The following is a 17,159-nucleotide window of genomic DNA, read 5'->3' on the forward strand; positions in this document are numbered from 1 at the left end:
TTTTTTCTTTTTTTAAGATTTTATTTATTTATTTGACAGAGAGAGACATAGTGAGAGAGGGAACACAAGCAGGGGGAGTGGGAGAGGGAGAAGCAGGCTTCCCGCTGAGCAGGGAATGCAATGCAGGGCTCGATCCCAGGACCCTGGGATCATGACCTGAGCCGAAGGCAGACGCTTAATGACTGAGCCACCCAGGCGCCTCCAAGTGGGAGTCTTTTGGGCATATACTCATCACTCTTTGAACACTTTCTTGCTTTCAGGCCCACCACATGATCTTCCTGCCTCGGCTTTGGATTCAGCCATTTCTCCAAAGACTCGTGGTTCCTTTTAGTGGAAAATTGTATTTAAAAGCCAAGATCTGAACTCTAGGTGTGCTCATGGCTCTTGAGGGGCCAGTGCTGCCAAGCCCTCTGGAGAGAGCTAGGGAGTATCTGTGCGTATGTGTACATGTGAGCACGTACTACGTCTGTATTTATTTCTGCATCTGTTTAAGTAGATAGAAAACCAGGAGTGCACACAAATACCTACAATTCCAGTCTGCCCCTGAAAGGTTGCTGTTTTGTTTCCCTTTCGGATGTTGTGACCGAATGGCTTTAGAAGAGACTTGTTCAGGAAGAGAAGGGCCAGGAACTGCACTGTAACTGGATTGTTGTTGCCAAATTGCCTTGCAAAGAGAATGTACACTTTACACTCCCACTTGATATTTTTAAACCTTTTCTTCTGCCGCTATCATAGGTGGAAAATTTCGTCTCTGATGTTTTAACATGTATTACTTTTATTATAAGATAGCTTGATCATTTTTGAATGTTTCTAAGGACGAATAGAGGCACTTGGCAAGAAAGGAGTGTTGTAGTTGGATGCAACTACTGTTCTTCAATCTCTGTCTTAAAGGAAGCAATTCAAAAGGGTAAAAAAAAAAAAAACAAAACAAAACCCAAAACCAAAAACACTTCTTAACTTTGGAATTGCTACCTGGCTGTTGCTGGCAGAAACCTGTTTGCAGGCAGTGGGTCTCCCTTCCATCGTCCACCCCAAAGAGCAAGTGACCTGGCCCATGTGCTGGAGACTTGAATCGCTCCCGATTTCTGAAGACACCCCCTGCTGGCAGGGGCCCCTTGCTGGTGGACTGTGACCAGAATGTCCCCTCTGCTCGGTGTTCTGTTTGTGCGCGGAACAGACCCTGGGACAGGAAGTCTCTAGGCACTTGTCTATGGGTGTGCTGAACTTTCTTTCTTGTGATTAAAATAATTAAAGTTTAGTCAAGGAAGAAGAAAGTTATTTATTTTGACAGATCTTAAAACAACTATGTATTAGGTTGAAATTGCCCATATCTGACCTTTTTTATTAACCTGCCAAAACGGCAATTTTGGGTGAGTCATAATTGTATAAGCTGGTACTTTTCTACTACAGGGTCTCTATGGCCTAAAAAGTCCTCTTCACACTTCCCACGCCACAGCTCCTTGATCACTTACTTCCTTACCTACAGTACTGCAACAAGATCCATTCTTCATGATGTCAAATAAATGGCACCTTCCCTGGGGAATCTTCACTAACCCCCTAAGAAATGAACTCTTCCTCCCTCTTCACTACCCAGGCACTGTACTGGTGGACGGTTAGATACTCCTTAAGTACTGCCTTATGTTTTAGGTAGCTGTTTCTCCTTATTAGTCTGCAAACTATTTGAGGACAAAGACTGAGTCTTATTCACTATTGGGCCCCTGGAATCCAACACCAGGCTTTGTATAAAGTAGATTTAGATCTTTAAAAAAAAAAGTTTGTTGAATGAATGAACAAATAAATGCTTGGAGCAGGAGTGGGGATGGCCTTCCATCCCATAGACAGGCTAAGGCACCAAAAGTCCCTATGTCTTTGGAAACTTCAAGGCTTCAGGACCACCCCAGAAGTCACAGCAGCCCTCATGCGTGGTGTTTGCGTTGAGTCATAGTCCTTCCTTCACACACCCCAAATCACCCCAGACGTTCAACCCTGGCCCACAGGCTTAACCTGCAAACAGGCTGCCTTTGCTGAAGGCAGGTTACTTGCTCCTCCAGGGAAGCTGTATGTGGGGAAGTCCATCCTTGCCAAACCCTCGCAGTGCCCTGCCAGGTTGAGAGTCATCTACTACCCCAGGCTCAGGAACAGTTCAAGCTGCCCCAGATGGGCTGCTCAGGACATGCCTAGGTTGTGAAATTTTCTTTGCTGGGGGCACTGGAGTATCATGGGAAATGGGAAATGCCCAATAGCTGCTCACCTCTTGGCATGCGATGGGAGGAGGGTCCCTGAGATGTTCCTCTACCACCAGGGAGCTGACAGGAGTGAACTAGCTATGTATCTATGTATCCATCTATCATGCATTATTTAATTATACAGGAGAAATTACAGTTTTGACTTTTCATCTCAAACATGGACATCTTGAACACCCAACTTGCACAATTTTCAATATGTCTTTTTGTTATAAAGGGTAGACAAACCATACTTCCAAAACTCAGCTTCAGGAATAATGACACAAGTGTGAATCAAAACAATACCATTTTCTTCCAACTGGCATATTTAAAGAAAATGGTAATTCCCCACGCTGGTGGGGCTGTGGGAATGAGAGTATGATTTGGAACAACCTTCTCCTACATTCCTTTTCTCTCCTCCCATCCACCTGTCCCCACCTGAGGCAAAAGCACTTCAAAGCTAGCCCTCCCCGCCCAGCATTGTTCCTTCACACCGCCCCCATCTGTCTTCAAGAGAAAGGTAACAACCCCATGGGTGACCCCACGTGGACAAGGCTGCCTTCCCCAGCATTTCTTACCTGATGGGACACACTTCTGTCCATTCTCCAGCAACAAAGAAGATGTACCTATCACAGAAGGAAGCAGTTTCTCCTTTTTACGTATTTTTTTTTTCTTGTGGCGGAGCAACTCCTGCTGCTTTGTGAACTTTTTTCCGATCACGGTCTGCGTAGCTGAAATGCCTCCTCCCCCACCCCGCGCCGGTCACTCCTCAGTCTTTGGGATGCGTGTCTATCGTGTGTCCCCCAGTGAACGGTGTGTCATTTCCCTGCCATGACCTTGCTTTTCCCTCCGCTTGAAGCTCACTGGTTGGAACAGAGATTGAAAGGCAGAGGGAGGGCGGTGAGGGCCTTGGGAGGCAGGCCGAGTCTGGCTGCTGGGCTGGGAACGGCACACGGAGGAGATCACTTCCGCAGAACTGCCTGGGTTTGAGTTCAGTCTCGGCCCCGCCTCAGGCAAGTTAATCCACTTCTTTGTGCTTCAGTTTCAGTATATGCGCGCTGGAGCTCGGAGCGATAATGCACGTGCCTTGTACAGCCCGCGATGTGGCTCCGTGGGTTCACACACTCAAGAGCGCGCAGAACTCTGCCCGGTACCGGGTGAGCGCTTGCACGTAGCCGCTACTCTCACCGCAACTTTGAGAAGTTGGCGAAACGCTCGTCCCCTCGCCTCCTTGCAGCGAAGGGCAGTGATGTTTGTGCAGACTCGACCTGAGGACTGGGGCTTAGTTACTAAGGTGGAGACTCGGCGCGGATGCTCCTAAAACATTTTCCCACTTGACCCGAAGTACTAGAGAAACACACCCTGGCCATTAATTATCCCCAGAGCAACTTCAAGAGCGGCCCGATTTTTTACCCCAAGTTCGCCATCTTCCCTCTTCTCGCACCCTTACCACCTGTTGCAGCTGCTCAGATACGGTCGGCCTCTCCTACGTGGGGATGGCGTCTCCACCTCTGTGTGCTCTGCCCTCTGGTCCGAGAACTCCCTCATTTCCCCCCGCAAACCATGCCTTCCGTCTCCCCAGCTCAGAGAGGGGCTTGCTAGCTGCTCACACTGCCTTCCTCCTGAGACCGACAATTTCCTACGTGCTCTCCGGTAGTGTTTTATTGCCCTGAACATCCCTCTTAAGAGATGGGGAGAGCTTCGCCCCAGAAAAGGGGAGCTCACCAAGTCACTGTTGCTCAAAGCACTTCCAGCCACGCAGAAGATGAAGTCAAACCTCCCCACTCCTCACTCGGAGGGCCCAGAGGGCCAGGGCCACCCAGCCTCTGCTGCTACCCCCTCCTCAGCCCTGACACCCACTCCTCTTCCTCCCCCACTGCACCTGCTTTCGGCACATGTGTGGCGTCCCGCCCCTTAGCCTGGCTGTGCGGGCCCTCTGCATCCCAGCTTACTTGCCATCCATCTAAAGGATGTTTGCTGACCGACCCCCGGCATAGCTTCCCGGATCATCGAGGCATGCTGTTGGAACCATCCGCCTTCCTGGCACGGGAGAGATTCCGCACAGTCCCAGTGCAGCACAGTGGCTGCCATACTGAGGACCTCTGAGGAGACATGAATCTACTTCCACCAAGGCCTGTGCTTTCTCTTCCCCGAATGGCACACTCCCTGTCCCGTCCGCTCCTGCTAGGCACCCCACCCTAGAGCTGGCGCTTCATCCCATCATGAGCTCCCACCACATGCACTCTTTTCGATCTCGGGTTTCTGCAAAAACTTTCTGGAAGGATCACATCTCTCACAACCGCCTTCATAAGAACCTTTTTTTAATTATTTAGAAATGCAGTTATATACATAGAACAATTAAAATTAAATTAAACTTTGTACAAATATTAAAATACTATCTTCACACCCACTGCAATGTACAGGATACCAAAAAATATATATATAAAATAAAGCAAACCCAAACTGATTGAGTGACATCCTGCACAGAGTCAATGATGCATGTGTCGTTTGAAACCATTATATAGGAGTACCATTCTGCAAAGGATTCCATAGTGGTGTGATAAGAAGCCAGGGCAGGGTGTGGTGGGCTGCCATGCAACCCAAGTCCATCTCTCCTCCTGCTTGGCAATCTGAGTGCTTGGCCCCTACATGCCCTCCAGTTAGCTCTGCTGCCCGACGGAGGGGCTCAACCTGGGGGTTTTCATTCAAAATTCTATTAGGTTTTCAACTGGAGATTAAGAGGAGCTGCTTCCCAGCAAAGCTGAGCCTGCTGCCTTTCCCTGTCCAGGAAACCAGCTACTCTACCACTCGGTCCATTCTTCTGCCAAGCATAATCTCTTGCAGCCCCTCCCCGGGCACCGGGAGCGACTGGCCCTCTACTGAGAGCCAGGGCCCCAAGCAGCACCCCCCGAGAGAAGCCCCCAGCATCACTGTCCTCAGCAAGCACATCCGGAATTGCACTATAAAGCCTGTGTACCACTTCCCTTCTGGGTCCTTTATTCTCTTTAAGGAGGAAAGGCAAGGATGTAGAAGTGTTTGCAGCATATCCCATTTTCTATGTGACGGTGTTCCCTGTGAACGGAAGAGACATTGCTCTGTGGCAAGCAGGTGGTTTGAGAGCTCAGGCAGAACCAGGAGGGGAGAGGCCGAGTGCCTGTGGATCCCTGTGCCATCACTAAAGAAGCAGGAAAAGTCTACCTTTGTCTGTCTTGCCATCAGGCTTCTCCAAAGAACTTGAAAGTTGGGGGGGGGGAGTAGGAGGAAGGGATGAATGGGGAAGACAACATGAGCTTAAGTTCTGTTTGCAAATGGAGTGTTAGTAGAATGCACATTGAAATGCCATGTAAAGCCAAAAGAACTTGCAAAGTGGCTAGGATTCAGCCCATTTCACAGTTCACACCAGTGAAACAGGAACACAGCACACAAAATTCAGAAATAGCAAAACAGAGAGCCTATCTGCTAAACTAAGGCATTGAAAGGGACAGAAATCTTAAGCGATTTTCACCACATACTGGCCCTTGAAAGTCGCTGGCATGTGACTGCAAGTCACCAGGATATAAAACCTGCACTGAGTCAGCTCATGTGTGCAAAAAGACACTTTTTAGTCCTTTGGTTCGGGCCATTCTCCTGGACAAGCCCTCTGCTGGACTCCCCTAGAGGTGAGCCCTGGAAAGCCAGGCCCTGGGCGTTTCTCCCACCGGCTCTAGGCTCCTTTGGCAGCCTCCCGCCTAACGACCTGTTCCCTGCCACGGCCCTTGTCTCCCGGCCCTTGTCTTCCCCACCGGGCTCCACCGCAAGGCAGCTGTGGAGTCCCTAATCCCTTAAAAGGGACAAAGCCCAGAAGCCCTAGAAACAGCAGCACCTGGCTGATGGCTAAGAAACTGCTCCAGGGAAGTCCGAGGTGAATGGGAGGCCCAGGGGGCTCCCGGGACAGGGGCATGGGAGGGGGGGCCTCAGCAAAGCCAATGACGCAGAGGGGGGAGAGAGGGGGTAAGGGAGTGTGTGCGCACTAGGTTCCCACTTATCCAGACTTTCTTTCCTAACCAGGTAGGCAAGTCTGGGCTTGTGATCCCCAGGATGGTGTTAACGGTGGGCGAGGTGGAAGAAGGCTTCAGAAGAAAGGCTTTTCTTTTTTTTTTTTCCCCCAAGGGCTAAGCCGGTCACCTATGTGGCTGAACAAACCCAAAACAAATAGTGCAGTCTCTTAGGGGGGAAAACCCAGAGTAATGGTATAAAAAGGGGTAAGATTTTCCATTTTAAAAAATATTCTAGGCTGCAAGCCCAACAGTGAGACTTTGGATCCCTCCACCATTTGTCCCTGCTTTCTTTTCTGGAGGAAGACAAGGGCACTCCCCCGTGCGTGAAGAGGCAACTCGGGTCCATAGGGACCCCACCCTCCAGATGGGCCCAGTGCTAGCGACTGCTGGAGGCACGTCTCCAGAAATGGCCTCTTCGGAGGCCAAGGCCAGGCTCCCCAGTCATCTGCAGGTCTCTCGGAGGCTTGTGTTCCAGCATCTCCGTCACCCTGCTCCATATGGAACCAGCCGGCTCCTGGAGGGAGGAAGGGGGTTGCCCACAGGCCCAGCAGGCACTGCCCTTACCCTGAGCGAAGGAAGCCTACAGTGGTGCCAGGAGGCTGGGAAGGAGCGGGCGGTAAAGTGCGTGAGAGAGTGACGCAGGAGGCCGAAAGGAGGCCATTCCCCTAATCTTAGCGGCCGCCCACGCCTGGAGTTACCCTGTTAGGTCAGGTACTGAAAATAAACTGGGTTCTTTATTGTTCTCACCACCCCAAACAGAGCAGCCTGGGCAGGAGCAGAGGTGCCGGCAGGGTCAGCGACAAGTCTCCCAGGCCCAGTGCTTCAAAAACAAAACAGAAATAAGCATTCCTCAATGCCACATCTTTTGAGGATGGCAGTAGCCTGGCTGAGCCCTGCCACCCCAGCCTTGGCCAGCACCCACAGGTGGCAGAGCGAGAGCCCCCCCAGAAGCATCGGGGAGCGTGGAGCCCACCCCCTTCGACGGCAGGGCTTCTGGGGCCAGGCTGCTTGGCGAGCTTTCACCCACTGCAGACCAGCGAGGTGGGGTGTCGGGGGCTGTCAGCCCCTCGCCCAGGTGCCGGGGGGAGCAGGGAGTCCTGTGTCCGCTGTGACATGTGGGAGGGGGGCCGGGGAAACACAAGGAAGGAAAGCAGCGGTGCGGCGAGCAGCAGCATGCTTCTGGGCGCAGTTACTAAGGCACGTGACTGTGGTGACGAGGACCCTCAAGACCGGGGCTGGAGCCGCCTGCAGCTGCCTGGGGACTCGGTCTGTGCCTCTCAGGCTCCCCTGCGTCACCACAAACCCAGAACGGGGCAACCTGCCCTGAATGCCGGTGGCCACACGGGCATTCCGCGGCACCTCAGCAACCCTCCTGTCCCAGCGATGATTCACCTCAGGCCCTGTGGGCAGCAAGGAAGCGGAGGTTGCCAAGGATTCAGCCCAGGAGGCAGCAGGCCACTTCCCCTTACACTCCAGTGAAACAGAGAAAACTACGGCCAGGAAGGCCAATGCTGGACGTAGGAAGTGAGGACTCGCATATCAGGAAGACAACCATTATCAGCCACCTTCCTTCCCTCTCTCGGGATCTTCTCCATGCTTCTTGGGAACTCAACAGGGCCAGGAGCCAGCACCTCGGAGCCAGACAGCTGGGTGCTGGCATAGCTTTGGCATGGTTTTCCCCACATCCTCCATCTTCAGCCAAAGAAATGTGCCACCGGTGTCAACTAAGGGCAGGCCCAGGGACCCACATTCTTGCCCTAATTAGAGCCACCCTTGGATCTGCCCCTGCTAAGGGCAGCAGTGCCAGCCCTCCGAGGTAAGAGGCCAGCCCCAGCCCCAGCCCCCTGTGTGGCAGAGGCCACGGGGCAGCCACTAAGGCTTGTAGGACAGCCACAAGCCCACCTGACAGGGGAACTGGAGGGGCTGGGGGGAAGGCACAAGTAAACACAGCGGCTCTCAGGCCCGCACAGGCTGGTGGGGTCTGCCGCCAGAGAGCTGGCTGGGGGGGACCCAGAGGGCCCTGGGAAAGGAAGAGTTCAGTCCAGCGCATTCAAATATGTCCCCGACACAGATGGGAAGGCCAGGCTAGGCAAAAGGCCAGTTCCTCCAGCTGTCCAGCAGGCAGATGGCGAGACTCTTCCTCGAGCTTCCAGCAAGGCAGGCCTGGAGGCCCTCGGACATACAGAGATACACAGATACACAGGTGGCAGCTCAGGTATCCGGGTAGGGTGGCTGGAGTACAGGGCACTCAAAACCCCAGGAGAGGGCAGAAGGACAGAGAGGACCGTCGCAGAGAGGAGAGGCCCGTGACAGCGCTCATGCTTCTTTCAACAGTGGGATATCTGCAGGAAGAGAAGACAGGAAAGCACAGTGGTTACTCTGCTGGAGCTCTCTCTGCAGCACAGCTGACCCCACTTCAGGGTCCCCATGCAGGCCCTGGTCTGAAGAAATAAAATGCCTCACTCAGGGGCGCCTGAGTGGCTCACTCGGCTAAGCGTCCGACTCTTGATTTTGGCTCAGGTCATGATCTCAGGGTCATGAGATCGAGCCCCACATGGGACTCCACGCGCAACGAGGAGTCTGCTTCTTCCCCCGTCTCTCCCTCTTCCTCTGCCCCTCCCCCCACTCACGTTCTCTTTCTAAAATCAATAAATTAATTAAAAAAAAAAGCCTCACTCATACCCTTCTAACGAGTCTAAACCCCTCAGCCCTTTCTTCAGGCCTTCCTTGTTCATCTCTCCCTCTACGTTTGTGATAAAATCTGAATGTTCAGTCTAGTATTCGAATCCCCTCTGGTTCCACTACCTTGGACCTCCTCTCTGCCTTGACTCCGCTGGTCTAGTTGCTTCTCTTTCTAGCCTTAATCTCACGTTATAAGGCTGCGGAGCCCTGCTTAGGTCCCACCTCCACCTTACGGCCATCCACCAGCTGTGTGATACTGAGTAACTCACTTCCCCTCTCTGGGTCTTGGTCTCCTTTTATGTCCACCTGGTTGCCTCGAGGTCCTGACTTCCTACCGGGCCATCAGGTGCAGACGGCTCAGTCAGTCGGCAACGAGCTGGAGAAACTGTATCTTTTCTGTGCCCCTCACTCTGACATGGACCCTACAACTTCTGGTTCCATTATTTCTCAAATATAGGCCTGATCTTCCCAAATGACTGACCATCCATGCAGGCAGACAGCAGGTTTCAAATTACCTTCTATCCCCCCAGAAACCTAACTAGCACCAGGCACAAGATGGGTTCTCAAAACTGCTTGTTCAATAAACAGAACAAAGCAAGGTAGCAAGGAGAAGAAGGGAGAAGAGCAGGTGCCATCAAGGCTCCTGAGGAAAGGTAAGGGCCGAGAAGTGCACTTGGGACAGGTGTCAGTAAGTGCAGACACTTAATACATATAGCTGGCTATCCACGGGGTCACTGGCTTCCACCTTTAGACCTGGGTCAACTGTGTAGCGACCCCTTCCTAGCTCCCTATCCCACCAAAAGAAGGCATGCTGTTGATTTCAGGAAACTCCTAAATGTGATCTGCATTCAAGAATTTCCAACTTCTTTGCTTTTAGATACTCTAAGCCTCAGACATTAACTGGGTCCAGGACTCCCAGGGCACACACTGATTCCTCGCTGGCTTTCCAAGGAGCCTGGTTAGTGCAGAAGCCTCCCTGTCCAAAGCGAAACAGCTAGGTTTAGGCTGCATCCTGAACCACACTGGGGTTTCATGTAAAGATACTGTTTAAAGTGACTGGGTCAATCCCGATATTCAACTCTCCAGGCTCCAGAAAAGGCAGACAGGTCAGGAAGTGGCAATTTCCTTCTACAGCTGGCCTGCCACGGAGAACCCGAAGTCACCTGCGAGGCAGCATGGCACTGTGGGTTATAAACAGGCTTCAGAGCCAGATCCATCTGGCTTCAAATCCCAGCTCAGGCACTTACAAATGGGCAAGTGACATACGTTCTGGCCTCAGTTTCCTCATCTGTAAAGCAGGAATGGTAATAACACCTACTTCTCAGGATCACTGTGAGGTTTAACTGAGATAATGCAAGAGAACCGACTACACAGGAGTGGCACACCCCTGTTTCAAATGAAACTGCTAAATGCCCTGGAAGAGAGACCAGCTCGTTTTCTCTGTAATGTGACCCCGTACCTCCTTGTCACTCCTATCCTTTCAGGAACATAAAAATTATACAGGAGAACAGACCCCGCTCCCGCCTCCAACCAGCTGTCCTCCCTTTGATTTAGCACAGCTCTGTGGCCACAAATAGTTTTGGAAACTCCAAACTATCAAGATTCACAGACAACAGTCAAACGTCTCCTATACAGAGCCCGAAGCACCCCCCAGGAGCTCAGGGTGAGACCTTACTTTGTAGGCTAATCCCCCAGGTATTATCTTCCTTTGCCCCCCAATACCCAATTATTAGAGAGGCTCACAGTCCTTCCTCACTCCCTGCAAGGCCACCAAGTAGCAGCTCATAATTCATGCTCAGTGCAGACCACCTACCATCTGTGTAGTCCTCCGATGTGAGGGATAAAAGGCTTTGTATGTCACTGTTCTCCGAATCTGGGGCTTCTTTGTATGCCACTTGGCTGTTCCCTGAGCCGGCCACCCAGGAAGAGGTGGTTGCCTGATGCACCATCACTGTCTCTGAGCTCTGAGGGCCCCAGGCTTCACATAGTCCAGACTGGCCTGGGGCCTCCTCTCCACCTGCAGAGGAACAGGCCCCCTGGTCCTGCAACTGCTGCTCCCTTGGCCCGTTCCTCCCACTGGGCCCAGACCCTTCTGACAGCACGATCTGCACCCTGGGGTCAGCAGGTGGCACACAGTGACCAGAACTGCCATACACAGCTTCCTCATAGGACGGGAGCGCAACCTGGACTCCGTCCACCATGATGGACACCTGGTCGCCAGATATCCCCTGGTCGCGCCTGCAGCCAAAGGAGGAAAAGACAGAGGAAGAATTAAAATACACACACAAATAAATACCACAACACCAACAATACCGACCATTTTTGAGCACTTACAATGTGCCGGGCACAACACTAAGCGCTTTATCCCACTGAACCCTCACCTGAGCCCTTTCGGGTACAGATTCACCAGAAGTGCAGATGAGGCTCAGAGAAGTCAAGTAACCTGCCCAGTCACACAGCTGATCAGGGAGGAAGCTGGGATGTGAATCCAGTTCCGTCTGCCTCCAGAGACTCTGTTCTTACCCTCTGGGTACACAGGCACCCAGGCCCTCTCTCATCCTGCGCAAAAACTAGGAACCTAGAGACCTAAAAATAATGCCATCATTCAGGTAGGAAGTAAGCACAGGTAGGAAGTAAGAGCATAATGCTTGCACATATCTGTGAATATATTGTCCGAATACTTTTAGTGGATACACTCTATGGTATGTGAATTAAATCTCCATAAAGCGGTTTTTAAAAAAAAAAGGAGGGAGAAGCAGCACTGTGGTCTTGAAATGAGACACTGGAGTTGAAATCTAAGGAATTTTGTTCTTTTGACTCAGCTACTTTTTCTTAACTTAAAAAATTATATGTAAATTATAACACAAACAACACACAAAAATAGAAAAATGTACAGCTTGTTTTATCCCAAAGGTAACCGCAGTGTAACACCTACTGAGGTCAAGACAGAGAATGCTGCCGGCACCCCTGACACCCTTGTTCCTGTCGCTATGATCTCCTACTCCCTCACAGCCAAAGTAACCACTATCCCAACTTTCATGAACATCATTCCTGGGGCACCTGGGGGGCTCAGATGTTAGGCGTCTGCCTTCAGCTCAGGGTCCTGGGATCGAGCCCCGCATCGGGCTCCCTGCTCGGCGGGAAGCCTGCTTCTCCCTCTGCCACTCCCCCTGCTTGTGTTCCCTCTCTCGCTCTCTCTCTCTGTCAAATAAATAAAATCCTTAAAAAAAAAAAAAGGAAAGAAAGAAAATCATTCCTTTGCTTTCTATTTCAATAGTTTTACTGCCTAAACATGAACCCTTCAACACCACAATTGAGTTTTGCATATTTTTTATCTTGATACGAATGGGATATACAATGAATGTATGTATGTGTGTACATGTATCTGGCTTCTTTTATTCAACTTTATGTGTGTGAGATTTATTCATGCAAGCACTTTTGAGATCACTTTTTGATACACACACATACACACACACACTTTTTTTCCTGAATCATTTTGAAAGTAAGTTATCTTTTTGCTACAAAAAACATTATTTGGCACAGTCCTCCCAAGAACCTCCTCTCCTATACAACCGCAACATCATTACATCCCTGAAATTGAACAATGGTGTAAGACTGTAATACAAATTTTCCCAACTACCCCAAAAGAGATCTGTTTCAGCTGTTGTCTGTTTTCCTTGAGGATCCAATTATGGATCATGCATTGCAGTTAGTCCTATTTTATCTCCTTTCCCCTAGGACAGTCCACTATAGAGTTTCCTTCACGACACTGACATTTTTTGTAGAGTCCAGGCTGGTCATCTCCTAGAATGTCCCACAATCTGGACTGAATTGTTTCCTTGGGATAAAGATCCCAAGTCACTGTTTGCCTGGAACACTGTGTCATCTGTGCTGTGTGCCCTCAGTGCCTCACGTCAGAGACACAGAAGGTCGAGGACTGGACTGCTGTTATTAGCTCTCAAGTTCCTCATCTGTACCTGCAGATAAAATCTGTGTCGCCCAATTCAAATAGCACAGACAATGACAATGAGGATGACAGAAGTGGTACTCAGAAATGCATGGAGAGGGCGCCTGGGTGGCTCAGAGGGTTAAGTGTCTGCTTTCAGCTCAGGTCATGATCCCAGGGTCCTGAGATCGAGTCCCGCATCGGGCTCCCTGCTCTGTGGGAGGCCTGCTTCTCCCTCTGCTTCTGGCTCTCTCTCTCTGTCTCTCATGAATAAATAAATAAAATCTTTCAAAAAAAAGAAATGCATGGAGGTTTCTGGAAGGAAGGGAAACTGACAGCAAGGGAGCATAGAAAGCAGTGTGCATTCTGGTATGTGTTTAACTTGTTACTCAAAACGCTTTTTGTTTGTTTGTTTAAAACGTAGTATGTGCACACAGAAGAAAATTTAAACAGAGCCCATATTAAAAACCAAATCGTTCTTCCATTCAAATCAGGAAAAATCAGCCCATTACTTTTAACACATTTACCAGATAACTACAAGAGAAAAATACTCCCTAATTTGGATGAAATGACTAGATCAGTTTGACTTTATGTGGAAACAGCATAAGTAAACAGTCCCCTCCAGATCCTCTTTATTCTACTAATTGTTTAACGACCTTCAAAAAAATAGCTGCAACCTGCTCCCCCAAACAAAAAATAAAAAGGAGACAGAAAAATCACACCTAGTACGTCAGGATTCAACTTAGCCTGGGCCTTGTCTGTAAATTCCAGACCAGGAAGCATTTTATTTAACACAGTTTTGTTTGTTCCTCCACGCCTGTGGATGGCAACGGTGACTGATGAAGGGCTGTGAGTGCACACAAACCATTCTCAGGAGAAAGAGGGGCCGCCGGGCCAAGCCAAGCAACCACAGAGGCGGGACAGACCTGGAGCGGAGTCCCTCCTAAGGGATACACGCGGGGCCAGCCCCCAACCATCTGCTCCCCGACCCCCCCACCTCATCTACCCAGTCTGGGATGACTTGTGGCTAACGCATTCAACTGCAAAAAGGAAAGTGACAAAGGCAGGCAAAACCCCTACTTCTTCTGTTTCTAGTGCAGTACAGAGCAGTGGCTGCCGATCCTAGCTGCATCGGGGAAGTTTTTTAAGAAACACTAATGCCAGGCTTCCACTCCAAACCAAATTAATCAGAGTATCTGGGCATGGAGGTCCAGGTGCTGGTATGTGTGGTTAACTCCCAGCAGACGCCTCTATGTGCAGCAGGCCTGGGAACCAGAGGGAGAGGGCAGAGGCTCGCAAACGTGAGCCTGCATCAGAATCCCCTGGAGGACTTCAGAAACTAAGTCACTAGGCCTCAGCCCCAGAGTTTCTCATTCAGTTGGTCTGGGGTAGGGCCTGAAAATTCCCATTCCTAACAAGTCCCCGGGTGATGCTGACGCTGTTGGAACCACACTTAGAGAACCACCAATGTAGGGCAAATGACATGGCTCAGGGGCTGGACATATTTAGGTTTAAATCTCCAGGCGGTCATCCTCTAGAGGGATGACCTTGACTTAACCTTTCTGAACCTCAGCTTCCTTATCTGCAATGCTCCTGTGAGGATTAAGCTACTGTGTGCAAAGTGATAAGCACAGGGCCAGGCACATCCAGGAGTGAACACACAGGAGCGCCCCCCCACCCCGCTTCCCCTGGGCACACACACAATAGGCTGCCGGGCTCACCAGCAACCCCTGTGCTGTCAGAGGCCAGCCCCCCCAGTACCCCCCCCCCAACGGGCTCACCTGCTGTGATGGAACGACTTCAGCTTCGGCTGCAGCAGCACAAAGAGCACTACAAGGAGGAGAATGAGAGCCACGGAGCTGGCAGTGGAAGCCACTATGGACAGCGTGGGGACCCCGAGGGACGTGCGGGCATCTTTGTCTACAGAAATAAACCATTGTCAGAAGTGTGTCATACCCGGACCTGGAACACGTGAGCCCCACGGCTGATCTCGTCCAAGCTTCCTTGCCCAGTGCCACGGCCGGGGCCACCTGGAAGTCGATGTGTGGAGCAGTGTTTACATACAAGGAAAGGAGCCGTTTCCCTATCCTGTTCCCAAATCTAAAATTCACTTCAGCCCTGTGAGGGCCATCTCACTCCTAACCTCACCGACCCCTAGAGATCTGACCTGTACGAACCCCTTCTGACGCTGCCCTCAGTAGCGGGTTGGTGGACATCGGCCACTTCCCTGGCCGCGGCATTCCACCATCCGAGGTCCTGCCCATGTTTCCCCCATGTGGCAGGGAAACTGGTAAGAACCAAGCTGTAATAACCCCCTGTTCTAAGATCCTATAGCTTCAGTTGTAAATCTCAGGCCAGTCCCCAGCCTTCCCTGGGTTGCCATGGTCTTGGAGCCCGAGTGTGAAGCACAAAGACGGCTGTATGACACACGCTTTCCTGCAGGCAGTTGGATTTTCCTGTCATGCACAACAGGAGGGGGTAGGAGGGGGTGAGGGCAAGGTCTTCTGTCCAGCTGGACTGTAGCTCTATAACAAAATAGTCCATTTCCATTCAAAGAAAAATAATATAAAAGAGACACTCCAGAAGGTGTTAGGAGAACACGGTCAAAGGTCACCAGCACTTGGCTGGGCAAACAGGAGATGCTGAGCATCAAAGGGACTTTACATAGCAGAACAGATGCCTCAGTAAAGCTACCGAGCCCCTTGGTGGCTCAGCTGAATTGCAGTGGGACACGCACCAGCAACCCCAGACGTCTTGCACAAAGACCTGAAATCCCAAAGGAAGGGAGGCCGCAGGGCATCAAAGGAACTATACTGCCCCACGGCACAGGTGCTCTGGAGGAAGTGGGCACCACTGCCCGTCAGTTGAAAGGAAACAGAACCCCAGCAGCCCCCGCTTTCCCATCTGTCAGACTGACCCTCGTTGAGACGACAGCTGATCTCCATGGCTGGCTTCCACTCTCCATTCTTACAGGTCAGGTACTTGTAATCGCCCTTCAACATGTAGCCTTCGGCACACAGGTACTCAATGACGCTGCCCGCGTTCAGGGGGTCTCTGCAAGGCCGGGGGTGGCAGATGTAGCCACCATTCTCTGGCTCCGGGGGCAGGGAGCACACTGCAAAGACAGACAGTTAATGGTGCTACAGTGCTGGGGTTTTCCAGTGGGAATCCTGTCCATGACGCTGAGCAGGATGCTTCTGCAGGTCTCAACAGGTAACACAGGAGGAAGCAAGAGCCATTCCCTTGGAAAGGCTATTGGCCAAACTCTGGAAATTCAGGTTGCCAATGACAGAGGGAAGCACACTAGCCACACGGAAAATCTGGCTGCTTGCAACACTGCCCCTCTCCTCGGCACGTGCCTTGAGAGGACTGAATTCATAAGGGAGTGACAGACTCTGACAAAGTCGTGAACTCACAGAGATCTAGCACATAATACGGTTTTGATAAAACCTACTGAGACACACAATGAATCAGAGTGAAAGGTGGTAAAAATACTGTCAGCCTGGGCAGGAGACACATCAGCCCTGTTTCCAACATCAATACCAGCAAGGACTCCACTGTGTGATGAAAATGTGCCTTCATGGCCTGGCAGGGGATTTCTGATGGATTCACAGGCCCCCTCTCCAGCCCCTACCTCCTGAGTGGAGTGGTCATTGCCAGCGCTTGTCTCTATCCCATAGAAAGCCTGCATTTTTCAGGTAGGACTGTTTAGCTTTAAAAGCACCTTCACCTCCTATCTTATTTACGCTGACAGCTCCAGGAGATAGGTATCATGACTGCCCTTTGTCGATGAGGACACTGGCCCACAGAAGTTCAATGACTTGTAGCCAAGCGTAAGGCGGCATAAAGGGCAGACCTCCCTGGTGGACTCTTCTGATTCTAAGACCTGTGCCCTTTCCACCCACAGACACTGCTTCTACCCCATGAGCTGAGCGGGCCTTTGAGAAGTGTGAATGTCAAGGTTACCTCCCTTTCAAACAGGTCAGTCAGGGGATTGGCAAACGGAGCCCAACTGTGATGGGAACCCTGGTATAGATAAGTTGTAGTAATAAATCAGACGAGCAGCAAGGTCTGAGCAGCCCGAGGAGAAGGGGGACTCCGACGCCACGGCCCGCCCTTCCAATCCCGGACAGACACTGCAGGATGGACCGTGCAGTGGGCCTCGCCGTGAGAGGCGGGGCACAGCAGGGGCACGAAAGGAACTGCTGTTTGGAAGGCTGGGCTCGGGGAGAAGACACGCTGGCAGGATGGCCAGGTACCACGAACTTCAAC

At 51.2% G+C, this 17,159-nt stretch overlaps 1 protein-coding gene across 6 annotated transcripts in view; it reads right to left on the minus strand.

Moving 5' to 3' along the window:
* Positions 1 to 4,526: 4,526 nt before the first annotated feature.
* SUSD6 (sushi domain containing 6) overlaps positions 4,527 to 17,159 on the minus strand; it is a 93,254-nt gene continuing 80,621 nt past the window's right edge. For all 6 annotated transcript variants that reach the window (XM_028125052.2, XM_088024562.1, XM_028125133.2 and 3 more), the window contains exons 3-6: positions 15,805 to 16,002; positions 14,669 to 14,807; positions 10,755 to 11,179; positions 4,527 to 8,601 (exon numbers count right to left, since the gene is read on the minus strand). In XM_028125052.2, the coding sequence (XP_027980853.1) occupies positions 8,576 to 8,601; positions 10,755 to 11,179; positions 14,669 to 14,807; positions 15,805 to 16,002 (788 nt within the window). In that variant the 3' untranslated portion in view covers positions 4,527 to 8,575. The remainder of the gene's footprint in view (positions 8,602 to 10,754; positions 11,180 to 14,668; positions 14,808 to 15,804; positions 16,003 to 17,159) is intronic.

This window comes from Eumetopias jubatus, unplaced genomic scaffold (genome assembly GCF_037043125.1).
Source record: "Eumetopias jubatus isolate StellerSeaLion01/CBP00866 unplaced genomic scaffold, mEumJub1_p1.0 scaffold_7, whole genome shotgun sequence".
Classification (NCBI taxonomy): domain Eukaryota; kingdom Metazoa; phylum Chordata; class Mammalia; order Carnivora; family Otariidae; genus Eumetopias; species Eumetopias jubatus.